This window comes from Penaeus vannamei, chromosome 8, assembly GCF_042767895.1.
Source record: "Penaeus vannamei isolate JL-2024 chromosome 8, ASM4276789v1, whole genome shotgun sequence".
NCBI lineage: Eukaryota > Metazoa > Arthropoda > Malacostraca > Decapoda > Penaeidae > Penaeus > Penaeus vannamei.
In genome coordinates, this window is record NC_091556.1 from 47,906,519 (window position 1) to 47,934,018 (window position 27,500).

Below are 27,500 nucleotides of genomic sequence, written 5' to 3' on the forward strand. Positions count from 1 at the left end.
AGCAATAAACCGAGGAAGGAGACTTATTTGTGAACAGTTTCCATCGTTAGTGAAAAGGTTTCCATACACCATATATAGGCCTACCTTTCCCCTCCCTTAAAAAAAAACAAATTTCCAAAGAATTTTCCAAAGGTGTCAATAGTCTCTTCTCTTCACACACTTGATATAGCACTGAGAGATCAGTTCTCTAAGCTAGTTTGTATTTTATCTTTCCCTAGTTATTTTTTAGTCTCTTAGAGGTTAGTTAATGCCATTTGTGATGTGTTTGACCTTAGGAAGACATAGCAAGTATACCATTCGTGATGATGTAGAGAAGATATATTGGATATTTAGCAATAAGATCTCTGAATGAGATCTATAGGATATATGTTTTGTTGACTGTGTTAACCAGAGGGCATTTTGAGGTTATTGTTCTGTGAAAGGGTGTGGAATAACTGTGTGGAGTGTGTAGTTTCAGAAAACCCTTTTTGTAAAGGCTTTATAGGTGATTGTAGTATCATGGAAAGTTACAGAGAGAGAAGAGGAGATAGACAGATAAAAGAGGGAGAATGGGATAGGTAGAACAATGAATAATGAGGGAGAGAGGAAACAGAATTCCATAAAAGAAGAGATTCTCCATAGTGAAGGCTAACAATATTGCTATGGTAACGGGGAGGTTGTGTATTCCAATGAACTTTCAATGTGCAAGAAAGAAACGGAGCAAAAAGAAGAGTGTAGTCTGGTTACAGTGGAATTTGATAAAATTCCTAACACGATACATGGTATGATAGAGGAGGAGGTAGGACATTGGCCTGTTTTTCTTTGGTATTTTATTTTCTAAGTCTTTGTAGAAGAAGACCATATTGTTAGAATGTGTCTTCATGAATTTTATGGTGTAGGTGCTTTCTGAATAGGAGTAGTGTACTAAATAGAGTAATGATGTAGTGCAATCTATCTCTTCACTCTAATCCTCCCCCCTTTCTCTTCCTTTCTCACGTTCTCTCCTTTACTCTCTCCCTTTCTCTTCCTCAAACGCGTGTTCTTCTATTCATCAGTCTTGTACACTTGCTTGCACATTTGTCCACCAAGTGAACTTTAATTGTCTTCAGTTGATAAACGTATGTGTATAGTTGTTAAGTATCGTAGGTCTACAGTCACCTCTGATTTATGTGGTTCTGTGCAAAATCCATGAATATGCAAGCACATGAACTACCCAAGACGTGTATAGTAATGATAGATATTATGTACGTATTAGCATGCACATGCACATACATGGGAGATATCTAGTTACGTATGTATGGACACCTGTTTTGCCAGAAGTGGGGGAAGGATGGGGGAAGGATGGGGGAGTTGTTAGGTAGAAGTAGTTGACAGATCATCAATTTGTCCTTTTCTGCCTATGGTGTTTTGTAATTCCTGCATTTATGGAGAACTGGTGGAGGCAAAAGTAAAAGGAAAATACCTGATAAGGATCATTATATCCTTCATTCTTATCCTACTCATTGACCATGGTACTGACATTGTATAAAAGTACGTGTGCACCTAACCTTCATTCCATAGGTCAGGATATCTGTACCTGCGGTTGTTTTATTTTGTAAGGGATACTGGGTTGAAGATAGAAGTTGGGATTGAAAAGTTTGAATGAAATAAAGACAATGTCAGCTTGTTTTCAGTCTCTTTTGATATATCAGACTGGTAGAATTAATGGTATTTTATGTTGTCTGAGGTTAAAACTACAAGTTGTTCTTCTGGTGCATTTTAAGTATGGTACCGGAGCTGAAGTGGGACAGAAAATATTGGGATGATATTTGTTTTCAATGTATGAAGCCATTTAGATATATGTTGTCCAATTTTTTAGATTTATTTTTAGAAGTAGGGGATAGTAATGAACAATAACACCAAAAATGAGGGCAAACGAACATAGAAAGCGTCGCTCTTGGCCAGATTCCACTCAGTGCTCCCGAGTTTCAGCTCTATTTTGCCATGCATACGAGAGGAAGATGATGTTGTTGGGGGGCAGAACCTCCCATCAACCCTCCCCATGGGCAGTGCCCAAAGGGCATGCCCAATCACGGCACTTTAGATTGATAAATAAATTTTGTGACATGAAGTTGGGGACTTAGTCTTTGGCGAGTGTGTCCTTACTTAAAGAATTACCAGAGTGGAAATATACAATGATGAATTTTTCACAAGTACAGATGAATGCATGCACATGTGTGTATGCACACACACAAACAAACAAGCATCCATGTACACACACACACACACACACACACACACACACACACACACACACACACACACACACACACACACACACACACACACACACACACACACACACACACACACACAAACACACACAAGCACACACAAGCACACACAAGCACACACACACACACACACACACACACACACATTTAATTCTGTAAAACAAGGGTTTTTGTGAAATTGCATTCAGTGCAGTGTGCAAACATTGTTTACTTCCCAGCACTTTTGTATTAATTAACATGAGCACCCAGTTAGGTAATGTACATACATGCATGATTAAATAGTGCAATATTGTTGGACTTACACTTAACCCACTTACGACGGGTGTCCCACATATGAGACACCTGGAAAAGTAAACAGTACTAAGCGTCCTGCCAGTGCGAAGCTAGATCAGAGCTCGCGCTTTGATTTTGGCTTGCTGGCAGGTTCCCAGACTCACCTGCGTGTCGATTTTGAAGCTGCCTGGAAATTATTATTTATGGCTTGAAAATGTACCATTGCTAGTGGGTTAATAATCCAAACAGCAATGTATGGTAGTGTCAGTGTTTGAACCGCTCCTCCTATTTTAGAAAGTTGATTCCAATGATGGGGAAAGAAGTCAGCCCTAGTTGGTCGAGAAGGCATCATGACTTATGTGCCAGGGAGATGGCTGGGAATGGATGAATAGAAAGGGACATAATTAACATGGGTGATCACCACTATACATGAATGACCTGAATGTAAAGGAGCTATTAACCCACTAACAACGGGCGTCCCACATAGGAATCTTTTATTTCCGGCTTCAAAACATACCGGTGTTAATGGATTAAAGGTACAGTCACACAGTATCGTTGGTTTGTTTGGGAAAATTAGATATAAATTTTGTTGTATAAACAAATGGTCATGTGTTTAACAGGAAGAGAGAGACGAGAGAAAAAGGTATGGTCTTTTATCACGTTCGTGACCAAAACAAGAATTTGAGACCCTTTGAAAAAGACTTCTCCGTTACAATTCCGAGATGTGTATCTTCAGTGTAGATTGTATCTCTTGTGTATGAGGGTAGTTTACCAGTGTCACATGGTCTTATTATATTAATAATGTCTAATATGCACAACAACAGATTCACAAACTCCTAATAATGAATGTGTTTACCAGGAAATAACCCTTTTAATGGTCATCTCCTTTGGTATTACAGAGTGTTGGATACCATGGCAGGAAGAGGAGGTTTGATGACTTCTGGAGGAGGAGGCTCTGGGTCGGCAGGAGACCCAAGCAACCAGCCCATGGACCTGGCACAGAAGACAGTCGCCAGGTCTCTAGAGTCGGTGAGTCGGAGGTGCTGCATCTTTGTGGGGTGGTCTGGTGCAGTTCTGGGATGGTTGGTTCATTTTCATTGTTGATTTAACTGTGTATTTTATTTTTCTCTCCCTTTCTTTCTTTCTTTCTTCCTCTTTATTATTCTAACAATGTATTTTATCTCTCTTCCTCCCCCTCCCTTAATTCATCCTTTCACCTGTGTCAGTATCATACCCATATTTACAAAACTTGAAATAAAAATTGTGATTCTGTTATCTCAGGGAGGCATAGTCAAGAGCGGAGGAACCACTGTTGTCCACTACACAACGGGGGTTCAGCAGATTCTCGCCACGAGTGGAACCACAGCACATGTGGTCACTGCCAAGTCTAGTAAGTGACAGCTTAGTTTTAGAGGTTGATATTTCAAATGTCCTTATGTAATTTCTTTGTAAACATGTCTCTATTTCATTTTATAGATTTAGTGCCTAACTTGAGTTTATTCTTCAATCTTCCTGTCCAGTTGGCAGGACAGAGAGTATGGGTGTGGCGGGCCAGACAGTGACTCTCGTGTCACGCCCTTCTGCCCCACCATCAGCTCTCAACCTGGCGTCACAGGGCCCAGGGGGAGGAGGTGGTGGCCCTTCATTGAGGACTGTGTCGCACGCCCCAGGTGGAACCACCACAAGCACTGTGGTCACTTCAGCGTCCACCTACCACATCCCACGTGGAGCAGCTGCTGTGGCCAACATCGCAGCACCTAGGTCCCAGACAGTGGCCACACCTATCATGAGGACCTCAGCACAGCCCATTGGCCAACCAGGCTCTAATGTTCCTGGGCCGTAAGTACATAATTTTCCTCCCTTCTGTCTCATATTAGTTACCCGCATTAATTTCAATGAGTATTCCTTTTACAGTAGTGATATTGATGATATAACCTACTTTGATATCTTGTAATCCGTTGATATATTTTAAAGAAAAAGTCACAATTTACTTAAAGAAATAGCCCAAACTGAACACCTAACTTTTCTCCACCCAAACCAGGAGAGGAAGTGTGGTAGGTCAACGATTGGTACCAGCTTCCACGAATGGAGGCTGGATTCGAAACACACCTTCCCCAGCACACACGGGCAAGGTCACAGGACTGTCCATGCACCCTGGGGTCACAGCACCCAATGTCAGGTGAGCAAGATGAGTGACTGGCTGTTATATCATACCAAATTTACTGAATTTTCTCTCTTCTTTATTTTTTTAAACATGTTTCTACTTCTTCACAAAGTTTCATTTTAGAAAGATATATCTATTACATGTGCCACATATACTTTCCTTTAACCCTGCACCTCTTTTCTCCAGTCTGGGTGTCCAGAGGCCGTCGATGCCCATGCCTCGTCTAGGGCCAGGTGGTGGGGCCATAACAACGTACCACACAGGAGTGCGGCCAGGCATTGTCTCCAGTGGTTCTATCAGAGGGCCAGGTACAGCCACTATGCGAGGGATGGTCACATCGGAGGGTGCCAAGGGCACAGGGCCCAAGGCGGTGCACATCACACAGCCCATTGGGCCACAGGTGGGTTGGGTTAGCTGATTGAGTGCAGGATTGGGTATTTTGGGTTTTGCTGTTATTTCAGATGCTTCAATGATTATGAATTTGCTCCAATTGTATGTAATTTATATGTGTATATATATATATATATATATATATATATATATATATATATATATATATATATATATATATATATATAAATATATGAATATATAAATATATAAATATATAAATATATATATAAATACAAATATTTATATAAATATAGATATAAATATATATATATAAATATAAAAATATATATATAAATACAAATATATATATAAATATAAATATATATATAAATATAAATATATATAAATATATAAATATAAATATATAAATATAAATATATAAATATATAAATATATAAATATATAAATATATAAATATATAAATATATATATATATATATATATATATATATATATATATATATTTATATATATATATATATAACTTGTATACTGATATAGGCATATATGTCAGTATGTAGGAAATATCATTTATATATTTGTTTGCTTATAATTTTCTAGTAAATTATTTATTTTACAATATCTGCCTCATATCTCACTTTCTCATTCTTTCCCTCCTTCCCAGAAATATGGGGGCATGGGTGGTGTAATGAGTGGCAGTGGCCGCAGTGTGGTGGCCTCTGGGGGCGGTGCAGGTGGAGGGTCCTCCTCAGGAACCATCTACAGCCCTGGCAACCCCATGGTGACCACGATGTCTGGCCCAGGAGTAAACCCTCAGACCACCATCAGAACACAGGCTCCCCCGGCCATCGCTGTCAGAATCACAACAGCACCGGTGTCCACGGCTACATCGTCTTCACAGGTACTTGCCAGATGTGCATATATGATGCATAGTGGGTGGGTGTGTGCATCTGTGCTTGCGTTAGAAAGTTGTGTATTTGATTCTTATGATTTTGCTTTTGATAAAAAAAGAAGTGCGCCATAAGCCTCGTGTTGAAACTTGACCCACTGCCTTTCCTTCCAGGTGACCTCCCAGGCTGGCACAAGCATTGGTGCCATTTCCATGACATCCCCTTCTGGATCGTCACCCGGTGCCATCCTGACACACCAGTCACCCTTGCACAGGACACAGCAGGACCAGGTTCCTCTCAAGACCCCAATTGGTAAGTGTGCCTGTTGTTTTTAGGTGCAAAATGGGTTTAGTTTTCCTGGTAAACTGTTGAATGTAAGATAGGTGGCTGTCTTGGGTGTAGGTTTTTGGAGTTACAGGCTCTGTAATTCACGAGATTTTATGCTAAAGAAAGAAAAAAATTGAATTCAAGACTTTAAATTCTGATGGAAATTTGATAACTCCATTGGAGTTAGGAGATTAGATATCTACAAATGTGTTGTTTTTTGTTTACATTTGCACTTTCAGTCACTGTTCTATCTGTCATATTTTTCTTTGCCTACATGATATCAGTTTATGAGGCTCTTAAGACCTTGTACTCCTCTGCCTGTGAGAGGTCACTAAACCTTATAGTCTAATGGCCCTATATTCCTTTACTGCTTTTCCCCCTTTTCCCTTTTTTGGATGACATTGTTGATTGTCTTATGAGTTTTGGATTTGTTCCCAAATGAGAATTATGATTTCCTTTTACAGTAATTAATTGTAATAATCCTTCACTTCATAGGATATAGGCACGTAACAGGTTTTTTTTCAGTTAATTAAAATGCTTAGTCTAGTATCATTTACATTAAATACAAACTTCACATGAAGGCTGCAAGAAACAGACACTTGTGTCTGCTGGTCCTAAGACCACAAGTGGAATAATCACTCATTATTACCTTACTTTATCCTCCATTACAGTTCGGACTCCTGTGGCATCACACCAGAGCAAGGGTGGGGTACAGGCCCAGACTCTAGCCTTTTCCGATGGGCCAAAGGTGATCACGCAGCCTGCCCAGGGCCCACCTCTGGCTCTTGCGCAGATCTCAGGCTTAGCAGGAGTCACTACCCAGAAAGCCCAGGTCAATACTCACACTGTGTCACAGCAGCATACTCCTAATGTCCAGCACAGACCCGGTAAGCATATGTACCTGTATACACACATTTATGAGTGCATATTCCCCCCTGCCCCCCCCTTTTTTTTGGGGGGGGACAAAACTAATATATTGGTTATTTTATATGCAATCAAGTACACCTTTTAAGACTTATCTTGCAATCTCCTAAGTAATATATAGCCTGGATAATGATAACCATTTACCTCAGTTTTAATGAATATGATGCCTTGATGATATCAAGTGTGAATTAAAAAAAACAGTGATTGAATAAATGGTTTCCTCTTCCTCTTCACCACCTTCCCCGACCCCTGTCTTTGACCCCAGGTGGCAGCGTAATGGGCAGCAGTGTGGGGCGTGTGATGGGAGGGACAGGAATCCCGGTGGCCAAGGTGCTCCCCCAGCAAGCAACAACCCCCAACCAGGGAGCTGCATCTGTTGCTGGTCCCCCCAGGGGATCCCATGGACAGGTGCGCGCTCAGTCCCCTGGCCAGGCAGCCGACCCACAGGCTCCCCACACCAATGTGTTTCTGCAGAGACCTCATGCAGGTAAGGATGCAGGTGACATGGGTTTGTTTTTCCTTTATCTTCTTGTGTTTGTGTGGAAGGATTTAGAAGGATTTTTTTGTGCAAGATGAAAAATGCATGTTTAAGATATTAATGAGTTTAGTAGGCTTTGTCCATGCCAGCTGAAGATATATTGGAAAGAAGATATACAAGAGTGTTTGTACTCATTCCTTTAATTTACTATTCCTTTTATTTAAACATTCTAGGAGTGACAGTGACAAGTGGCACACCCACAGGTCAGGCAGAAAGGGTTGTGACAACAGTCCCCCAGTACAGCATTGCACCACCCTACTACTATGAACAAGGACAAAACACTTATCAGGTTTGTATATATGATGTGGCCCAGATCATTATGCTGTCATTGTCATCACTGATGCAGCAGTGGACATTAGTGTACTATATAGGTATTATCATGTTTCTTCATCTCCAAACCCATGAATAACTTCTCATCCCCCATCACCGTACCTCAAGGTTGGTGGCCCCACCCTTGTGCCGCACACCCTGAGCTCCACCCACTACGTCCCAACCAACGTCCAGAGTGGCTCCCTCAGAGTAACAGGGGGAGGACCCAATGCCAGTGCAGGTGCAGCCCCAGGCCATGGAGGAGGCCCGGGGCAGATTGTTGAGGGTCCAGGGGGACAAGCCCCCGCCCCCCTCCCAGCCATGAAGCCTGGCGCCTCCCCAAGGCCTTCCATCCTACGCAAGCGGCCCGACAGTGATGGGTTAGTGCCGATTCTCTGAATTATGCTCTTTAAAAGTTACATACTTTTTGTTCTTTTCTTATTGTACTTCTTTCTTCTCCTTTTCCTTTTTCTTTTAAAATTTGTATTAGTTTAGAGATATTTTTTGACATCTGCCTTAACTGAAGTTCAGTGTTTTATTGCCGTGGGGTTAGCCACTAGGTACCATTCATCAAATCTCGGCTCCTCTCTCCTCAAACCACAGGACTCCCCTCAAAGCCGCCAAGAATCTCACGGCCGCTCTGTGCCTCCCCATGCCCTCACCACCCTCCCCCAAACGCCCAGACTCCAGAGGGAATGGGAATGCATCTTCAGGCTCTACAACCATCTCGGCCAATTCCTCTCCTGGTAGGTAGTGTTCATTTTTGTCCCTGTATGGCATTTGCTTGTTGGAATTTTTCTTATCTGTTTTCATATTCATTTGTCATTCATGCTGTCTCTTCCTTCTTCTATTACTCTTTCTCCCTTCCTCCTTACTGCATTGTAATCTGTTAATTGTTAGATAAGTGGAGATGAATTGCAGTGGTCAGCATCATTGTGCTTGCTTGCTTCCTTCTTTGCTGGTTTATCAAGCTTTGGGAATTACCTGCTTTGAGAGCTAGAATATTCAAGAAAAAGTTCTCACCTTTTGCTAAACACCAGGTTGTTAATGTGTGCATTGATTAATAGATGTTTTGTCTAACTTCATGGCTGATCTTTAATAAAATGAATTAGACATTACTGATAATATAGGATAATGTTTGTTTGTTTTTCATTATTTTATCTATGTTTATACACCAGTGTATTTATTTTTTACTTGTATGCAGTTTTGATGAGTATGGTTGGATTATCTAGGCTAGAAATGCAGTTGAGATCACTTGCATGTGGTGATAAAATTCATGATGCCTCGTGTCGCATTCATCTTCTGGCTTTGGCGCCAAGGAGCTGTGAAGATTATACGCTGATGCTGATCTTTGATAGGCATTATAGTCATTGTCTCTTCTTTGAGTTCTGATTTGCTCTCTTTTTTGTCCACTCCTCATCCTCTACTTTTGTTCCTCCTTTTCCATTCATACCTTTGAAACATTGAACATTTTAATGCCATGCATGTACATAGCCATATAGAAAGTGATTGTCTTCATTTTTGTGCTTGTTAACTTTGGATGTGGAAAATGTTTAATTGCATCTGTCAGATTAATTACTGATCTTTGGGCCTGCGATTAATGCTATGCTGTGACTTCTTTAATGCTTCTGTGTCTGGGTGTAGAGAATATCATTTAAGGGGGTGAGCTTCAACCTGCAGTGTGGGGACACTCATGCTAGCTAAAACCCTTGCCTGCTTTTGTACTGTGAGCCGTGTGGTACTAACTGTGGCCATTCTTGTGCTCTGAAGACTCATCCTTATCAGGGCTACAAATTGAGGAGCTGGACGGCAACAGTGGAGGTGCCGCCACAGGGAACAGCGCAGAGTTGAGGACACCCCCCAGCATCAAGCAGGAACCCCCTGAGGATGCCACAGTGGTCCTTCCTCGCCAGCCTGTGCTCTGCTCCATGAGCGAGACTTCAGCCGGCCTCACTACTGGCATTGTCACCACCACACTCAACGTGCCCCAGCCCCACCTCTCTGTCACAAGCATGCACGGGGCTTCACAGGCGTTGGCTGATGGCCTCTCGCCCAGGAAGAAGCCCAGAAAGCAGCAACTGTGAGTACCTTGGTTTTCTTGTCTATTCTATTGCCCCCAAAACACATAAGGGAAATATAGTGTCTTGGTGTTGATGTAGTGATAAGTCTGAATGGTCTTTAAAAAGAAAAATGATAATAATCATCATCTAAAACTGTTAAAATCAGCCCTTTGTATTCCATTTATAATATTTGTGTGGGTGGGAGAGTACCCTTTTGCATGTGTACATAGATATATAGATATTTGTTTATTTATTTATATAGTTATTTAATTATTTACATCAACATACTATAAAGGAAGTAGGTGCTCCTTGTGGATAGGAGCTGGGGTAGTCTCATAGGAGAACCTATCTTTTTGTGAATATCAATACTTGTTTTTGAGAAGTAGTATTCTACAGTACATCTCATTTAAAACTAGAAATGAAAACTAGTAAGAAGAATTCTAGTAGCTTGCCTGCAGTAGGAAAATTTATTTTGAAAATATTAGAAGTTTGAGGTGATTTAAATCTTTTAATTCTGATAATGGTTTGTATCAAGATATTTCACTTTGAGTGGCTGTTTTGGGATTATTTTCATGATAATTACTGTGTAATTAAAGTAGAATTTGCAAAATGACATGCAATTTGTCATCATTTGAAGAAGAGAGGCCCAAGAAAATGGTTACAGCAACAATAGAATACACAGAACATCTATCTAAATATGTAATCAGGGACTTCTTTGTGTGGATAGGAAATTATGTGGTAACAAATACATTCTGGGAAATGATAGGAAGGATGGAAGAGGAATGAAAGATTTTAAAAATCTTTACACTGTATTTTTCTATTCCTATATTTTCATTTTTTGTAGGACTGGTAATGAGCTCCAGGAGGCCCGGTCCAGTGAGGATGACCTCGACCATCCACCTGTAAAGAAGACAAAGAGAGAGATTGCAGAGGACAATCACGGTCAGTTTGCCTCTGTGATATTATATCAGTCTATTTATCTAGTTCCTGGTGGTGTTACGGATTGATATAAACTTCAGTGAAAAGTTTTCCCACCTAATAGTTTGCCTTGTTCCAGACCTAGAAGGAAGCGAAGACGAGGGTGGAGGATGGTCTGAGCCAGGTGGGGGCAGCAGTGGAGGGAGCTATGGGGGGAGTGGAGGGGGCCTAGGGGGAGCCAATGCCAGTAATGCTGTCAACGCCACTGTCGTCATAACGAACCGCCCCACCATGTCCCTCCTGAGCAGTTTCCGGCAGACATGGAAACCGCGACACAACCACTTTGTGCGCCACACAGATGTCAAGCCCAAGGACGAGAGAAGATTGACTGTCAATGAGATAGCTAACCAGAAGATGGCTCTGCAACGGGTCAATGGATGGAAGGTGAGCGGGGTGGGGGGTAATTCATGGCGTCTTTGCTGCCATGATTTTAAAGAGATTGAGGAAGTTTTAAAAGATTAGTGTGATCTTTAGTACTCTGTGAAGCAGCCTGTACATAGATGTTTTTGTTGTTACTTTGTAAAGCAGCTTTTGTACAAAAAAAATTACTTTTATTTTCCATTTTATATTTTGGTCTTTTACCATCTATTCAAGAATTAGGTCTATGGTAATTCATAGTCTGAGATGTTTTAATTTATTTTTTATTTATATATTTTTATATATTTATTTTTATTTATATATTTTTATATATTTATTTATTTTTATTTTTTTTTTTTTAGGTTGTTCACCTCTCAGGGCAAGTGGATGACCTTGTAGAGCTTGAGTCTGATGTGGTTGACCGTCTGCATTTGCTGCTCACGTCGTTGGAGAAGAGAACTCATGGCAGAAAGCCATACAAGGTATTGTTTGCTGTTTTCTCGTATTTCTTTGGTAAAATTATTTCTAAAAATTATCTTGGAAAGCAGTGTAAGACAAGTTTGCCCAGTATATAGGAAAACAACTTTTATTTAGTAACCTTTTGGATCTGGGCTCTCTACTGCCCACACGAGGCTAAATGTAAGGGCATTATACTTACTTGGGTGGCTACTCTCATGGGTATGTGGCTTGTAGGTGCGCACAAACATTTGTGGGGTGCCAAATCCTTGCCTCCCTTTTGCAATGTTGTCGTCTCGTTTTCCACCTAAAAGTTTTCAGCATTTTTGCCATTTTCCAGTGTCTATATTTATCATTTGATATACTGTATCCAGAAGGTAATAAAATCTTTTCCTTGCGCAGATTCCATATCATTTTTGTAGTTAGTCTATAATTCATGCAACAATGATAACAATAGAGAACATTTTGTTGTTTGTATTTAAGAAAAAAGTGATATTGAGTCATCTGTAATACAACCTACACTGCCAGTCAAAGGGGGGCAGGAATAGGATACTGAGCACTGAAATATTTTCTTCCCTGGAGCTGATGCTCCTCCAGTCATGAATGGTACATTCCATACTGGTTTGCCAACGGGAATAATGCAAGAACCCCTTCCTAAATACTCACTAAGTTTAATTATCCTCTAAGAGGTTTGTGCACTCATGGCGAGTCATTTCTGTCACTCCGGCCTGGAGCCAAATTTTTCTGTGACTGCATATTAACGTCACTTGCCAGACGGCCAGATTTTTTCATGCCGTCTTGTCATCCAGATCCAAGGGGTTATGGAAGATTAAATTTAACCTTCTTCTTTCCAGGACTTTGATAAAGACATCAATAGGTTGTCAGAGCTAGTCAAGGCCAACATTCAGAGATCCAAGATTATAAAGGACCAGATGACAGAAGCCAGAACACAGATGGAGAAGCTTTTTGAGCACAAGGGCAAGATTGTAGAGATCATGACAAAGTACAGTAGCAAGCGCAGTGTTCGCAAGAAGGAGAAAAGTTGAAGCCTTTCCGTTGGGGAGAGAAGTTGCATTGGGCTTTTTTGCTTTTAAAGCTGCCAAAGTGTTGTATTAAAGACAAAGGGCTTTATATATATTTTTCCAGGTTCACCCGGTCAATAGACAAGAGACATGGTCTAGGCTATCAGTCTTGTCCATTCACGTGCCAGGCATAAAGTGTGAATGCTGATAATTAACAAAAATTGCAGGCTTCAGCTCAAAGTTGAATTCAGATGGAAATCCTTGTGAAAACTATATAGATATGTACAAAGTATTATCATCATTATTATTACTTTTTTTACACCAGTGACTTTTTTTTTGCCTTTTTGTTAATAGATAACTTCTCACCATCATTCAAAATACATCTTATTTGTCATTGTGGATTACTGTTGTGGCCAAAGGCTACTTCTTCCAACTCAAGTACAATTTTATTTGTATACTTCAAGCAGAAATTTATTGTTTACAGTGCAAACCTGTAGCTTAAGGCTTAGATATAAGTGATCAGTGATATGTTATTTGTATTAAATATAAAATTTTATTATAACAAAGTTATATGTTATTCCTCGATAGTTTTAATTGGAACACAGTGATATGTACAGTATTCATAGACCGACTGTGAATCATTAAGCCTACCCAGGAATAGTCACTTCATTTATGTCAGAGGATGAAGAAACCTAAATATTTTTTTGCATAAGTTTTAACATGTAAGAATACTGACCTGACAGAAGAGCATTAAGTTAGCATTGCAAACTTCAAAGAGTATAGACATATTCTTTTAAGCAGTATGTTTTATTTTGTCCGTGCCAATCACGAAATAGGCGATGAGACTTTGTATACAGACAAGTTATTATTACCTTGGCAGTTGCCCTAGAACCTTCCTTGGGTAAAACTAGAAGGTAATGTTTAAATGTAAAGACATATTGTTCTATAAAATCACATACATTGTACAAAGGAAAAGCAATATAATAAAATCTGAAATCTTACCTGCTTTACCTTACTATCATTTATTCAGTGTTAATTATTAAGAGTTAATCAGGTCCATGCAAATTTTATCTATACACATTCTCAATCTTATTCTCTCACTTTTTAAGTACAATCATGAAGTCACTTGCTGAAAATGTTGTTTGTTTATTTATTTTTTTTTTACATGAAGTTTTATGACAAATTCAATTTTTTTTTAAGACTCATTAACATTCACTATTGTGTATGTCATTATGTACAGTTTGAAGTCCAGACAAATCAATTTTTAGTGGAATGTTAAAATCTTTGTGAAAAGTTTCAATGTAGGTTTGCAAACCACACCAATGTAAAGCTTATTATTTTGTCTTTGCCCTTATGTCTGGATTTTATTTTTGCAATATTTGCTTATATATTCATTAGATGTATCTTGCTAAATTATGGTTTACATCCTACTTTGTGGTTGTTATTTTAGCTAGCCATAATTAACTCTTTATTATTCAAATTAACAGTTAATAACATCTAGTAACATGACAATTTTTATAGTTATTAATATTTGTACTGCACCTTTGTAAGATCAGTGGTTCTCAATCTGCTCAGTTTATGCATGTTCTACTGTTTATATTTTTGTTTTCTTCATGTTTATTCTTTTTCTTTTGGGGGGTTTACTGTATAATACCATACAGATATCCAAAAAAGATTAACATGGTTAATTTTACACCTTGAAGGTTTCATATTTTGGAAAGTTAATGTACTGTAAATGTTGGTTTAGATCAGTGACTTATATTATGAAAGAGTAACCAGTCACTATAACAGTGATCATCATGCAGTCCTTGTCTTTATTGTGTAACACTTTACTACTCCAATTTCCATTCTCAGGCATGGAATCATCCTTATTCTAGAGGATGTGTCATCTTACAATCTGATGAAAATGGTTAATGGTTAATGGTTACAAAGCAAAATACATGTGCTTGGCATCAAAGGTCATATAGCACAACAGAAAGGTGTAATAGTGGAAAGAGTTGAGGGGGATTAGTTGATTAAATGTGCTACACATCAAAGGTCATATAGTAGTTCAGGAAGGCAGGGATTAACAAGGGTGTTTTGATCAAAGTTGACAAAGGAAGAAGTGTGGGATTTTGCAAGGATGTCTGTAGCGTAAGGTAATGATTAGCAAAGGAGTTTAAGGGCGATTAGATCACCTTTTCAGTAGGGAGAGAATCCAGGAAAGGGGGTTGTTGTGACAAGGATCACATGTATATCCAGGGGGAAGCAGAAGAGATAATAAGGCTTGAAGGGGGGGTGATAAGGCTGAAGCAGGGGGAATGGGATGTGTTGGGGGAACATGAGTTGGAGGATGATGGATGTTGGCAGTTACTTGTGAGTGTAGGAGGAATGAGAACAGAGATTGGAGGAAAGATGAAGTGTAGACATGTTATCTTGGGTCATAATTAGTTTCTGCAATGGAGTTGGTTCGGGAGGTCTGAGAAACAAAGGTTTGGTTATGAGGGGAAAAGAGGGGACATGTTTGAGGGATGGAGGGAGATGGGGTGGAGCATTTAGCATGTCTTGTGCAATGAGGTGGGTAAGAAGAATGAGGGGTAGTTAGTGTGGAAGTAGTGATTGGAGTGTCTGGAATAGTGGTGTAAATTGGGGTGTTTGGATATATAATAGCAAAAGAATTTGGGAGAGGGAGGGGGTAGAAATAGGATGAGGAAGAGATATTGGGCGAGATGTAGAAACATCTTGGAAGGAAAGGGGAGGGGTAGAGCAAAGGACATTATTCGAGTAGGGAGTGAGAGAAAACCTTGTCAACATTCTTCCTGTCTGGCTTCATGTAAAGTGAGGTCAAGTTTGAATCTGATTTTTGCCATTTCAGACTGAAACTTGCAGATAGGGCAGCCCCTATAAAATATATTATGGGAGCCACCTCAATTGGCAGATGTGTGACTGTGCAGAGCAGTTTAATCAGTCATGACCATGGTAGGCACAAAGACGGCATCAGGCTTTGGAATGGCAGTGGGGACTTGTGACAACCTCAAGGAGGGATGGAGTAGCATTGTATTTGATACTGCATCAAAGCCCATGAGGTAGGCAAGTAAGTCTTCTCCACAATCTAACCAATCCTTGTCGTAGACAGGGCAGTTAGTCGAGGAGATAAAGACAGTCCCAGTGCAAGTATTGAGGGAAGGATGAGGTTGGGCAGGAATGGGTTTGCCAATGAAGTCATTTAGGGTTGATAATGCTATAGCTTGGGATTCAGATGTAACTGACACAACGGGATAATCTGAGCAACTGGAGAGGGAACCTTTACATACTTGCTTTTGGAGGCATTGCTGGAAGCCAAGTGTTTACAAAGTACAGGGCTGTGAGGGGGTTACAAAAAAACAATCCTATTTGCCTGGCCTAAACAGAGTATATTCGTAGAGGTGGGGGTAGAAGGGTGGGGACATATGGAAGAGGAGGTAGTGTTGACTGAGGTAGTACTGCTGAGAGGTAATAAAAGTTATAATATGAGTTTATGGAATCTACAGATCAAAGTATACATTTTGTAGCCTGAAGACATCTGAAACCTTGTGCGAATATTGTTACTTTCCTTGCATTCTTGCCTTAGCTTACCTAAGTATAGAACACATGTCTCTGAAGAGTCAAATGAAATGGTAAAGAAAAAAAGACAATTGATTCAGTTCTACTAGATTTATTAATTCATCAACCATTATACTGTACATACAAGATTAGAGGACTAATCTGCTAAACAAAATAAGTCCTCCCTACAACAAGATAAATCATTTACTTACAATAATTGGCATTAACAGGAGCAAGGGCCACTAATATTTACATAAACAATTTCTTAAGAATAATCCCAGAAGGCAAAAACTTGGAAGATGGAATCAAAAATTTGTGTTCATCTGAACAGACTGTATGAAATGCTAAAAATCAGCAACTTAAAAAGCTTAAATTGTTCATTATTTGAAAAACCTAAAAATCATTTCTCAGTTACCATTTAACATATAACCAACTCGTGTAAGTACAGGACATTTCAACGAATATGGGAGGGCTAAAGCCAGTTTTAACTCTCACTGCATGATTCACCAAACAAAAGGCATACAAAAAGAAAAAAAAAATCCAAACAAGCTACCCTACTACAAGACAGCAGAACCTCCAAAGTGTGCTATTTGTAAACCACTATTTTATTTTCCTTATTTCTCAAAAAACCTACTCTTCTGGACACTACGATATGCACACACTAACACAGCAAATAGGAAACATACACCAAATTCAAAGTCTACCAACTGACTGGCTTATGACAACCACAACTAATCAAAGTTCACAGAACCTGATGAAAAGGCTGTGCACGGTTTCCAACGAACAGAACACACAGACTATTTTGACAAGTGATGGAAACTAGAGCGAGAAAGAAAAGCACTACAATGCAAGGTTCTACTGTTTTGTGGAGAACAGGAAGCAGGTCTGGTGGAGGTCTGCAGCTCCTCTGCAGTACGAGCCAGTCTGGCTGAACAGATGTAGTCCAGAAAACAATAGAAGGTTTGACAGCATGTATTCAATTCACATCTAAAAAAAACAAACAAAAAAAAAACCCTGCCCTTATAGAAATAAACACAATACATAAATATACATACAAGAAAAAAAAAACATACTGCAATCTCCAAAATATATAAATAAATAAATAATCTGAACATTTACAATCTAGATTTCCACGACTGGAGTCTGATATCCAAGCCATTTTCTTTCTTTTTTTTTACCAATTTGAGCATAGCCTCAAAAATCGTACATTAAAAAGAAAAGAAAAAACTGAAAAACATTCTTGGCAGTATACCACTAGATACAAGATTAGAGAGGGGAAAAGGGGAAAAAAGCCTTAGGTGTTTTAACGAAAGCAACTCCTGTCCCAGCCACAACTGTACTGACAAAGAGGCAGACCCAAATAAAAAAATAATAATAATACTTTTATTGTTTGGTTGTTTTTGATATACAGTAATCCATACATATGCAAACTTGTATATATACATACATATGCATATACATGTACTTATCTATACATATACATACACATGCACATAATGTATATGTATATATACACATACATATACATATATATCTATATACATATACGTACACATATATACATATATGGAGGGGATCCACACTGACAATGGCCGAGTAACACCAACACAAACAGAAAAAAAAGTGCAAATTGTCCGCAACTTCTAATCTCCTTTAAAACTGTACAAAATAAAATGATTGAATGAATAAAAAAGTAAAACAAAGAGCAAATAAAATTACAAACATGTGACATTACCAAGGCAGGACTAGGTGAAGAGAAAATCCACTTTTAGAATGAAGAAAATCACCATTACTGGAATGTTGGTTTTGCATAAGGATTTTTTTTTTTTTTTTTTACTTTTTTGTTTTTATTCTCATATTTCATTATTTACTAAGGCAAAGACTTGCATTAGCAGTATATAAAATAAAAATCAATTAAATATTGAATACAACCTACAATGTCTTTGACACTAGAAGAGAAGAAATGTGTCCAATAATAACAAGAATAAATAGCAACATCTTTGGCTACTAAAAACGGGCAAGTATCACAAAAGGATGTATGGCAGAGACAGGACAAAGTCGATCATCTTGTGCCCCATCGTAGTTGTAAATAAGGCATAAATCCTCAACCAAGAGACAAATAGAATGTCATCTTGTGAAAGCTCTTCATTTTGAAAACAATAATGATAGCACAATAGTATAAGAAAAAAAAAAAGAAAAAAAACTGATCTTCTTAAACATGATTAAATTCTGCTTATCTGATTTTTTAAAGTTAATACTAATAAAAAAACTGAACAATGAACTATAAACTATAATAATAAAAATAATGCTAATAATAATAATAATCAAAACAAAGAAACAAATAAAAGCATCCATAACATAAAAAGAAAGAAATGTGAGTTTGACGTTAGGACACAAACCAAACCACAAACTCAACCTGGGAAATATACAAATACCAAATTACAGTCAATAGCTACTGATATGGCTCAGGAGAGGTGTGTAATTCATTTACAATAACCAAACTAGATTTGATTTAGTGTGGTCATAATAGGGAAAATATGTACATCTTGCAAACACACCTATATTCACTGACGTACACGGGTATATACACTAGTATAGTACAAAGCAAGGTGAGAGGTTGGGCCTCTTCTTGCTAATCGTAAAATGTATCATTGGTTCCATGTGATTTGGAATCATAAAAAAAGGGGAAAAAAATCACAAGAAAAAAATAAAAATAAAATAATACATAAAACTTCCACTTTCCTGTTCTGTGATCAGAACAACCTAAAATAGATAATTACCATTACCAGGGAGGTGGGTGCTGCGTGAGCCCACCCGCATGTGGGTACCCTTCAAGACACTGCATGTGAGGCACTGAGGTCAGAACTATGTACAATGCCACGCTCCTCATGTTACTGTATGGAACAGCTTCCCCGATGACATTGGAGATCTCTGAATCATCTTGCAGATTTTGTATGTATGTACGGATTTTCATTTTCCAATTTGTTTTATTTATTTTTTCCAAAGTAAGGACATTGATAAAAAGTTCACCAAACTAAAAAAATCTGTCCCTGCCACCACTCAACCACCCCCCAACCTATTCCGAGGGCAGTGTCCACTTCCCTTCACTTGCATTGCATTTCCACTCTCCTAAGCCATCATTCCTTCCACCATCTTCTCAGCACTCCCCTGGGCACCCAAGCACGCCTCAGCACACAAATGTTCACCGCGGTAGAGGGAGCAAATGAAAAAAAAAAAAAAAAAAAATGCAAGAAAAAAAAAAAAAGTTTTAAAAATTAACCTGCTAACACTGAGCATAAAAAAGAGAGACTTTATGAAAAGGGTAGAGACACATTTGGAAATCTCTCTCCCTCACTGTTATCCTTTTTTTTTTCTCTATCTCTCCTCCACCTGCACCACATTCCAATTTTCCAGAGTCATATCATCAAATTGGTCATAACTATCTGCATCATCCAGCTGTTTCCACACCACATGAAAAGTTAAGTATCACCAACAAGCAACAAGTACTGGGGGAGAGGGGGCTTCATGTGGTCCTCCTACACAATATTCCCACCCTGGCTTCACCGGGTCAGGTTGTCGTGAGCTTGCCGTATCTTGGTCTCGGTCATGTTGGGAACAAGCTTGGAGAAGAGGTCCCGTATGAATGCATCTGTCACCCCCGGGTTGGACCGCTCGGCTGTCTCGAAAGCTGATTTGAGCTCCTCAATGGCATCTGTGCGGTGTGGATCTCCACTTCTACTGGAGTGCCGGTGGCGTCGCTGAAGCTGAAAAAATTATTGGAAAGATTACAACTCATGTTCATTGATAAAGCAAAATCATATCCTCATACCTATAACATCCATCCTGAAAGATTTTTGCAGTAAAGAAAAATAAATCTAACACATCCTAACAAACTTTATTCAATATTCCATGAGCTAAATCTTCAATAAAAAGGTATACACAACTGAGAGCATGCAAGCCATTCACAGGCTGCCCTTACCTCTGACATGAGTGGCAGTACCACATCAACCAGTGTGTTGGACGTGGGTAGTGGGGATGTGGCTCGTGGTGACTGTGGGTGTGAAGAGGGTACTCGATGATCCGGCCGCCTGATGTCACCTATGCTTGACCTGTTATCTCTGGGGTGGTGTGCATCGCGGGAGTGACGCCGCTCATTCCTCTCATTATAATCATTTCTGTCTGGACGGTCACTGATGTCATTCCTGTGGTCCTCATGGTCAATTCTCATATCGGTCATTTCCCTGGAGAGGCGCCGGTCATCTCCGTTGGTGTGGGTTTCATTTGATCGAGGGGACAGCTCCATATCTCTGGACGTTCGATGCTCAGCCAGGCGCGCCTCTCTTCGCTTCTCATTCTCATTGGGCGGTGGGGGTGCCACAGAAGTTGGACGAGTCTGGGGGAAATATTTATTTTTATAACAGTACAATTCTATGACATAAATGAACCAGTCTGATATAACTAACATCCATTAAAGCCTTTTGCAAATCTCAATCAAGAAGACCACAAACTTCCTCCAAATCCTCCATTCCACAAAGCAAACCATTCCAGCAAAAATCAAGAACCTACCGGAGATGATGTCTTTTCTCCTCTGTACAGTACCCCGTTGTTCTCCTTGGGAGGAGAATGAGAGAGGGAAGACATAGAAGACGCAGCTACAGTGCTGTAGGGGGGTGGAGGGTCTGAAGAGAGAGGTGATGAAGTGTTGCTGCTGGGTAGGACCTCCTGTATGCTCGTAGGAGAGAGGCCGCCAGGGTGTTCTCTCACCGTCATGATCCATGCTGGGTCCTCCACATCGCTCTCTTGCCGACTATCCTCCCTGAAAGAGACAAGAGTCAGTCTGGTATTCACTTCAAACTCTTTCTAACTATTGAAGTTCTATTAGTTCTATCAAAAATAAGATATCTAAAACCATACTTTCTTTACTTGCCTACATTTCCCAGAACTGGACAATGAAAGGAGAATTTTACTCACGAATCTGACTGATCAGAATCTGTATCAGTATCTGTGCAGTTTTTCCTGTACGACTTATATCTATCAATCAAGTCCATTAAGTAGGAATTCTTCTTGGCCTTCCTAATAAATGGATACTTCAGTAATTCTTTGGCTGTCGGTCTCTGTAAAGGAATAATGATAATGTAGATCATGATGACTATTTACTACTCTCAACTACACAGGCTGTTCTTGTTCCAAATTTCCAGACACAAAAAATATCCACGTCTCACTTACAACTGAAAATCATTAGAATTCTTTCAACCACCATGGCCAAATACTTACATTCTCTGGATCCTTATTCAAACACGATTCCACAAAGTCTTTGAAAGGCTTGCTGTAGTTCCCTGTGAGTTGCGGTGGGTTGTTCTTAGGTATGAGGAAGAGGACTCGCATGGGGTGGAGGTCACTGTTGGGCGGCTCCCCCTTTGCCAACTCTATGGCCGTGATGCCCAGAGACCATATGTCTGCCTATGGGGTGAGAGGGACAGTGGGATCAGATCCTGGTTTGTAGCATTCAGGTGCAATGTCATTATTGTTTTTTGTAGTTAATGATAAACTAGTTTTGGTCATCCTTTGCTGAAAGGTTTATATGCATAGTGTTCAATATGCATAAAAAATAAGAAAACAAGAAATGAACCTTAAAACTATGCAGTGAGAATCCACAGAATAGAAAAAAGTGGATATAAAATTAAGGTGAAAAAAAATAGACTAAAAATATAAATAAAAGGATAGAAAGAAAAAAAAAAGAAGGAGACACCACCATGCCTTACCTTGGAGTCATATGCAGACTGCTTGATGACCTCTGGAGCCATCCAGAAGGGTGTCCCAACAAACGTGTTTCTTTTGCTCGTCGTGTTGGTTAACTGGCCTGCCACACCAAAGTCAGCAAGCTTCACATCTCCCATTTCACTTAGCAACACGTTTGCCGCTGTAAAGTGAGAGTATGGATATAACTGATGCTTTAGTTTGTACTTTTATTTGTGGTATAAGTTGTCACAGCAATAAAGCTCTAAAATAAACTCAAATTAATTGAAAATCTGCACTTCTTCAATACAATACATAGATACAACCTATACGCACACAAAAAATTATACAAATCAGCAAAAAAATCTATTCCTACGAAAAATGCACATCTTCCAGCTGTCTAATATACCCACCTTTAATATCCCTGTGCAGCTTCCTCTCTGAATGTAGGTAGTCGAGACCTTTGAGCACCTCCCGTAGAATGATAGCAATGTGCATCTCCTCGAAGCTCCCTGCCTTCATCAGGTCCAGGGCAGACCCCCCTCCAAGGTACTCCATGATAATCCATAGCTTCGTACCTGGGGAGTGACGTTTCAGTTTTAGTGTGGACTGTTAACGTTAGAGAGGATAGACAGATATATTTGTTTACCTGGATTGATGGAATGATATCAGTAATGTAAATTTTCCTATCAACATCTTTTTCTATTGACCCGCCATAGTTTTGCTTTGATAGTTTTGTTTACACATATACATGTTCACCAGCTGTTAAACACTAGGGAATCATTTACTAAGCTTACTTGACCTAACCTGTTTATCCTATTCTTTCTATTCTTGTAAAAAGTCTTTGTTTCTATTACCATCATTATTGTTACAAATTTTCACAACAATTATCACTGACAATATCATTAAAATCTTACAAACAATACTAATGGTACAAAACATACACTCTTTTTTCCAACAAATCAAGGAATAGGGTAAAAAAATGAGATCAAGTAGGCCTACAAAGTGACTGGCATTTGTGGCATTTGCGGAAATATATACAGCATACATAAACAAAGCTAATAAATCATACACACGCCTTCCGGGCATCAAAGGGTTATCTATCTACTTGTATCTATCTGTAAATTTATCTTTCTACCAGTCTATCAACCAATTAACGTCTATTTATCTATCAGTCTACATACACACCAGCACACACACACACTACTGGTATTATCATTACCAACAAATCAATAATACCATTCTTCCCAAATTATGATAACCATCCTCATTACTCTTACCATCATCACATCCTCATCAAAGAACTATCATGATAATCATAATCATCATTACTACTGTTATCACAAATATTGCGACTCCTGAAGAAGTGATGAATGAGACAAGACTTTAAGCACCAATAAGAGTTCCTCACATTTGTCTCCTAACCCTTCAACCAAATCCAACACTGGAGAGTAGGAGAGTAATGAGGCATAGAGCCAAAGAAGGAAAAATCACTTAGCATCACAAACGTTTTCCTGTAAGAGCTATAAATGGAAATGCCATAAGAAAAATGAATTAACTAAACATACTCTGTTTATACAAGTAACAAAAAACTATTGGTAAGGTAATGAAGATATTACCTAAATATTTACTGGTGCATCTGTTGCCTTGAAATTCTGTGTTAGTCCAGAAATAATAGAAATTGATTCCCTAAAGGCTCCTTTTATTCCAAAGTAACTCAAACACTGCACTGAACATACTCCTAATCATTCTACGACAAACTACCAATACCATGATGAAGCACAATGACAACACCAACTGCAGCAGACGGGTAGCTCCATAGGGAACATACCCAGACAACACTACTCCAAATTGCGCAGATAGTGATGTGGCAATCTCAGACTACACTTACAAGGTCATGTCTGCATAAAGCTCCTTGTCATGTAAGCAACAAGGAGACCAGGAATTACAGTGCCAAGGCAATATATGCCACTGACAGGATCACCAACAACTTGTTTTCAATGAACTACAGACATCAGGATCTCCAGGTCTTTTCCTTATTTCTTTTTATCTTCATGCCCTACACTTAAAAGCAATGTTGTGATGGATAACACATGATAACAGAATATTCATTCTGAAACAATTCTAAAACTTTTGTTCACATTCCTGTAAAGTAAACCTCTCATCACCATGTAGGTACACCTCAATCTACACCTTATTCTGGCTAAGATTAGCTAAGGATTGCAAATTCCTTGTCCTTAATTATGAAACCCTAATAATTATAACTATAAAACCATAATCAAACAACAATCTCAAAACTAAAAACATCACTACACATTAGTATCAACAACTTAGCCATTACAACACTTCCCAATTTAACTCATCATCGTTATTTACTGCCCATTCACAGTCACATAAACCCCCGCCTCACCTTTAAGATAGGACCCATAGTACTTGGTGACGTATGGGGAGTCACACTGAGACAGCACCATAATTTCCTGCTGGATGTCCTCGATCTCATCCTCAGCCTCTTCTAGGTCAATGATCTTGATAGCCACCACCTGCGTTGTGCGGTTGTCCACACCCTTGAACACCTCGCCGAAGGAGCCCTTGCCGATCCTCTCCTGCTTGGTGAAGATCAGCTCCGGGTCCACCTTCTGTGAAGAAACCAAGAAAAAAATCAGTAAAAAAGAGATGAGAAAGATGCTTAATTAATTATAAAGATTACACCAGATGAATAAGAACAAGAAACTGAAGAAACACAAATAAAAAACAAACAAATAGGAAGAAAGGCTCTCCACTCTATGTATTACAGCATAGATAATCAATCTAGAATAATGTCACAATGCTTCTGTAAACATTCATCTTTTCAGCATCATCAAGTGCAACATTACATTAACTGAAAAATTTAAAAATCTGGCCATCCTCTTTTGGAAAAAACTCCATGGTATCTAATACTGAAATTACTACATTCAATGCTGTGTGCTGCAGTTAACCAGAAAGAAAAATAGAGAAAATAATGATAATGCTGGAAGAGAGAAAACCAGTAAAAGCCAAATAACAATACAAAGCAAATTCCCACAGATGTAAGCACTTCCTCCCCCTCCACACACACACAACTTATGCAAATCTAAACATTCAATATGGATAAGACAGATTAGGATTTCCCAGAAAAGAATGGGAGGTGGAGGAGGACAGGAAGGGCAAAAAGGGAGAGAGGGAGAGGGAGAAGCAAATGGAGAAGGTGGGAGAGAGGGAGAGGGAAAGGAGGGAGGGAGAGGGAAAGGAGGGAGGGAGTGGGAAAAGAGGGAGGATGAGGGGGGGAGGGAAGAGCAAAGAAAGAGAGGGAGAGATGGAAGGGTAAAGCATATGAGGCAAGAGACATGCAGCAGATACAATTGGACAAGGACTGGGATACCAAGACACCTCTGAGGTATGCATAACACAACGAGGGAATGAATACCAAGCAAATATGGATATTCTGAGAGGAACAAGTATGGGGTTGGAGAACAAAGGACGAATAGGGTGGGGAAGGGGAGAAAGTCAGGAACCTACAAGAGAAGTAGTAGTACTGCAGCTACTGATTTGAACAGGTGTAGAGTACAGTAAGGGACTTACAACTGTGAAAAGCAAGGAAAACAATAAAAATGCTGAAAATAACAAAGAGAAAACCCGGTTGTCCTTAAATTCTCTTCATATACGTCTCCCACCCCTCACCCTTCACTCCCCCATGCCATTCCCCTCAATATGCACCATCCTCATGTTACCCCCCATTCTCACAGCCACCCACCATAACCCTATCCCCAACCCCATCCCTGCATTTCCAACCATCACCTGCACCTCTCCCCCTATCTCCCTCTCACCCTAACCCCATAACTCTCACTCCAACCCCTACCCCATCATTCTATCCCTACCATACCCCCCTTTTTACACACCTTTACACAATTTTACACAAACCCCGCATCCCAACAACCCAACCCCCATCCCACGCACCCTTCCCTTCCCCCTCCCACCCTCTCCTTACTCGCCCGCGACTTGCTTTCCCTCCCTTCCCTCCCTCTCTTCCCTCCCTCCCTCCCTCCCTCCCTCCCTCCCTCCCTCCCTCCCTCCCTCCCTTCCTTCCTTCCTTCCTTCCTTCCCTCTTTCCTTCCTCCCATCCCTCCCTCTTTCCTTCCTACCCTCCTTCCTTCCCTCCTACCCTCCCTCCCTCCCTCCCTCCCTCCCTCTCTCCTTCCCTCCTTCCCTCCCTCTCTCCTTCCCTCCTTCCCTTCCTCTCTCCTCCCCTCCCGCCCACAAGCCCGCCCGCCCGCCCGACCTCGACCGCCCCTTCTACGGCCGTCGCTGACTCAATTATTTACTCGCGAGGCCCAGGGACCGCCCGGACGCCCACGATCGCACGGGCGGGGACGCAAGACGAATGCTAATATCGGGAAGAAAGGAAGGCGAAGCGAGGTAGAAAGACGTCGAAAACATGGCGGCAGGGTCGGTCGGGAGAGGAAGAGGAGAAAGAGATAGGGATGGAGGGAAAGAGAGAAAGAGAAAGGGATGGGGGAAAGAGAGAAAGAGAAATGGATTGGGGAAAGAAAGAAAGAGAAAGGGATGGGGGAAAGAGAGAAAGAGAAAGGGATGGGGGAAAGAGAGAAAGAGAAAGGGATGGGGGAAAGAGAGAGAGAGAAATGGATGGGGGAAAGAGAGAAAAAGAAAGAAAAGGAAGTAAAGAGAGAAAGCAAAAGGGAAGGGGCGGGATAGAAAGGGAAAACGAGAATGAGAAAGGAACAGAGAAAATGAGAAAGGGAAAGAGAGCGTGCACCGAAAAAAAAAGCAAGACGAAAAACCAAAGGGGGCGGAAGAAGGTAAGAGAAAGACAGTGGGACCAGAAAAGGGAAACAAAAAAGGAACAGAAAAGGGAAAGAGAGAAGCGCGAATATGGGAAACTGAAAGAAAGGCAAAACATAGAGAAAAAAGGAGCGACAGGGAAAGAAGAAAGGACGAAGAGAGGAAGAAAGGGGAAGAAAAGAAGAAAAGAAGCCAGGTGAAGAAGACAAAGAAGAAAGGGGAACAAGAGAAGAAGAAAAGAAGCCAGGTGAAGAAGAGAAAGAAGAAAGTGGAAGAAGAGAAGAAAGGGGAAGAAGAGAAGACGAAAAGAAGTCAGGTGAAGAAGGCAAATAAGAAAGTGGAAGAAGAGAAGAAGAAAGGGGAAGAAGAAAAAAAGAAATAGGAAGAAGACAAAGAAAGGTGAAAAAGAGAAAGAAGAAAGGGGAAGAAAAAAAAAGGAAATAGGAAGAAGACAAAGAAGCAAGGGAAGGGAAGGAGAAAGGGG

General features: G+C 40.0%; 2 protein-coding genes across 7 annotated transcripts in view; one reads left to right on the forward strand and one right to left on the reverse strand.

Annotated features, from left to right (window-relative positions):
* Positions 1-13,905, forward strand: part of Sap130 (Sin3A-associated protein 130) — a 14,424-nt gene extending 519 nt beyond the window's left edge. Inside the window, exons 2-18 of one of the 2 annotated variants that reach the window (XM_027355395.2) lie at positions 3,425-3,554; positions 3,807-3,915; positions 4,046-4,364; positions 4,567-4,704; positions 4,876-5,089; positions 5,708-5,944; positions 6,107-6,245; positions 6,932-7,147; positions 7,450-7,671; positions 7,896-8,011; positions 8,161-8,411; positions 8,635-8,777; positions 9,817-10,111; positions 10,936-11,033; positions 11,149-11,453; positions 11,789-11,908; positions 12,737-13,905. In XM_027355395.2, coding sequence (XP_027211196.2) covers positions 3,438-3,554; positions 3,807-3,915; positions 4,046-4,364; positions 4,567-4,704; positions 4,876-5,089; positions 5,708-5,944; positions 6,107-6,245; positions 6,932-7,147; positions 7,450-7,671; positions 7,896-8,011; positions 8,161-8,411; positions 8,635-8,777; positions 9,817-10,111; positions 10,936-11,033; positions 11,149-11,453; positions 11,789-11,908; positions 12,737-12,928 — 3,231 coding nt within the window. In that variant the 5' untranslated portion in view covers positions 3,425-3,437 and the 3' untranslated portion in view covers positions 12,929-13,905. Of the gene's footprint in view, positions 1-3,424; positions 3,555-3,806; positions 3,916-4,045; positions 4,365-4,566; positions 4,705-4,875; positions 5,090-5,707; positions 5,945-6,106; positions 6,246-6,931; positions 7,148-7,449; positions 7,672-7,895; positions 8,012-8,160; positions 8,412-8,634; positions 8,778-9,801; positions 10,112-10,935; positions 11,034-11,148; positions 11,454-11,788; positions 11,909-12,736 lie in introns of both variants that reach the window. The other variant, XM_027355394.2, reaches the window with a different exon arrangement.
* A 2,656-nt stretch (positions 13,906-16,561) lies between these two features.
* Positions 16,562-27,500, reverse strand: part of GckIII (Germinal centre kinase III) — a 150,015-nt gene continuing 139,076 nt past the window's right edge. For 4 of the 5 annotated variants that reach the window (XM_070124828.1, XM_070124826.1, XM_070124825.1 and 1 more), the window contains 8 exons: positions 24,612-24,837; positions 22,615-22,779; positions 22,228-22,385; positions 21,740-21,925; positions 21,437-21,579; positions 21,032-21,281; positions 20,445-20,858; positions 16,562-20,229 (listed from right to left, as the gene is read on the reverse strand). In XM_070124828.1, the coding sequence (XP_069980929.1) occupies positions 20,026-20,229; positions 20,445-20,858; positions 21,032-21,281; positions 21,437-21,579; positions 21,740-21,925; positions 22,228-22,385; positions 22,615-22,779; positions 24,612-24,837 (1,746 nt within the window). In that variant the 3' untranslated portion in view covers positions 16,562-20,025. Of the gene's footprint in view, positions 20,230-20,444; positions 20,859-21,031; positions 21,282-21,436; positions 21,580-21,739; positions 21,926-22,227; positions 22,386-22,614; positions 22,780-24,611; positions 24,841-27,500 lie in introns of all 5 variants that reach the window. The other variant, XM_070124827.1, reaches the window with a different exon arrangement.